At 54.1% G+C, this 1,804-nt stretch overlaps 1 protein-coding gene across 1 annotated transcript in view; it reads right to left on the reverse strand.

The window, feature by feature from the left end:
- The window catches only part of AFF3 (ALF transcription elongation factor 3), a 689,351-nt gene extending 688,976 nt beyond the window's left edge, over positions 1–375 (reverse strand). The window contains exon 1 of the mRNA XM_069073008.1: positions 114–375. Coding sequence (XP_068929109.1) covers positions 114–166 — 53 coding nt within the window. The 5' untranslated portion in view covers positions 167–375. The remainder of the gene's footprint in view (positions 1–113) is intronic.
- Positions 376–1,804: the final 1,429 nt, after the last annotated feature.

Consider the following 1,804-nt stretch of genomic DNA (forward strand, 5'->3'; position numbering starts at 1 on the left):
CCCCCGTGCCTCAGGTGCAGCCCCAGCAGTGGCAGGAGGGAGCTGGGCAGCCTGGAGTCCTCCCGTCCCCTCCCCTCCTCCCGCCGCCTGTCAAAGGCAGTGTCAGGACTCACCACAGAGACTCCAAGTCCCATTCCTGAAGCAGGGCTAAGTCGAAGCTGTCCATGGTGGGATGTGTCAGCGCTGCCGCCGGTGCTGCCCCCGGTGCTGCCGCCCGTGCTGCCGCGGCCGCCGCAAGCCAGGCTGCTTCTGCTGCTGTGGCTGCTGTTTCTGTGGCTGCTGCTGGGGCGCTGCAATGAGAACAGTGCGTTCAAGGTGCATCTTAACTGCGCCGAGGAGAGAAAAGCCCCCTCTGCCTGGCTGCCTCCCTCCCTCCCTCCCTCCCTCCCTCCTCCCCTTTGGCTCCCCTGCTCCCCGCCCCTCTTCTCTCCCCTGCTTCCCCTCCCAGGAGGGTGGCTGTGGGGCTTTCTCAGGCTCGCAGTCTCCCCCCACCTCCCCCTTGCCTTCTCTGCACGCAGGCTGCCGGACACACACACGCACATACACACACACGCACACGCACGCACGCACACACACACACACACACACACACACACACACACCACAGACTCACTCTAGAGAGCCCTCCTCCCCCACTCTCCTTTATTCTCCTCCCTTCCTCCCAAGCTCCCTCCCCCTCGAGCGCAGCCACTCGCCCACTGGCGGCTCTCCTCTCTGCTGCTGCTGCCGTCCTCTGCCTCTCTCCAGCCTTCCTTTTCTCCTCTGAGAGGTGTGTGTGTGTGTGTGTGTGTGTGTGTGTGTATGCGCGCGCGCATGTGTGTGTGACTCACTCGAGACGGGCGCCCTCCCTGTGCACGCTGCAAAAAAACCCAACAGCTGCTCCTCTGTCTCTCTCGCCCCCTCTCATGCTCCCCCTCCCCGGCAGGCTCTTAGGTATCTGGCTGCACTAGCAGGCCACACTTCATGTTTGTGGCGTCTTTCTTGTATGTTTCTTTGCACTTGACTCTTTCTCTGCCACAGAGTAACCGGAATGTTTTGTGAGTGGGCGAAGAATAAAAAGGGGCATCGAAGGACTCCTGGGGGCCCTCGAATGCCTCCCAACCAGTCTCTTCCCTCACCATTTCTTTCTCTTCCGCCCATGCCCACCCCCATCCTTTCCCAGCCCCGACTCGGTCTTTACACACTTCTTTTCCTTTCTTAGAATTCATTTGACCCTCGGGAGAAGCCCCTTTTAGGCAGGGTTGACCGCTTCTGCATACCTGGAGGAAGTGATGGGGAAATTCCCTTGACCCTGAAGGAAAGATCAGGGTTAACTTGTGAAGCTTTCCAGCAGCGAAGTAAACAGCTCATTTAAAATTTCTCAAGTTAATAAAGTTAAGTGAATAAATGAGGAGAGGAAGGAAATCACTTCCAAGGGGACTTGATCAAAAGCTGTGATTTGTTTTTTAGGCCTGGCATCTGAATTGTACAATACTATGAACCATCCTTTCCCAGGTCTTTTTTCTTCCTTTTTCATGGGGGGGGGGGGGGGAAGCTGCCTTTTTTAAACTTGCCCCACCTAGTTTCTTTCTGATTTATTCAACACTCCTTTAAGAAATAGCACATTATTGTAATTCAGTCAAATGATAAGAAAGTCAGTTTCTTGCAAGAATGATAGGACAACGTTTTTGTTTAAAAGTTATCTTTGCTATTAATATAGTTCTACTTCTTTAGCACTTCAACAGATTTATGGATTCTTTGTTGTAGATAAACTGCTTTGGGGAGATCCTAGGAACCACCTTCCCTCTTCTGCTTTCATCTTCAG

The sequence above is a fragment of the Petaurus breviceps genome, unplaced genomic scaffold (assembly GCF_028583685.1).
Source record: "Petaurus breviceps papuanus isolate PSGF00001 unplaced genomic scaffold, PetGlider_PUasm1.0 90849, whole genome shotgun sequence".
Lineage (NCBI taxonomy): Eukaryota > Metazoa > Chordata > Mammalia > Diprotodontia > Petauridae > Petaurus > Petaurus breviceps.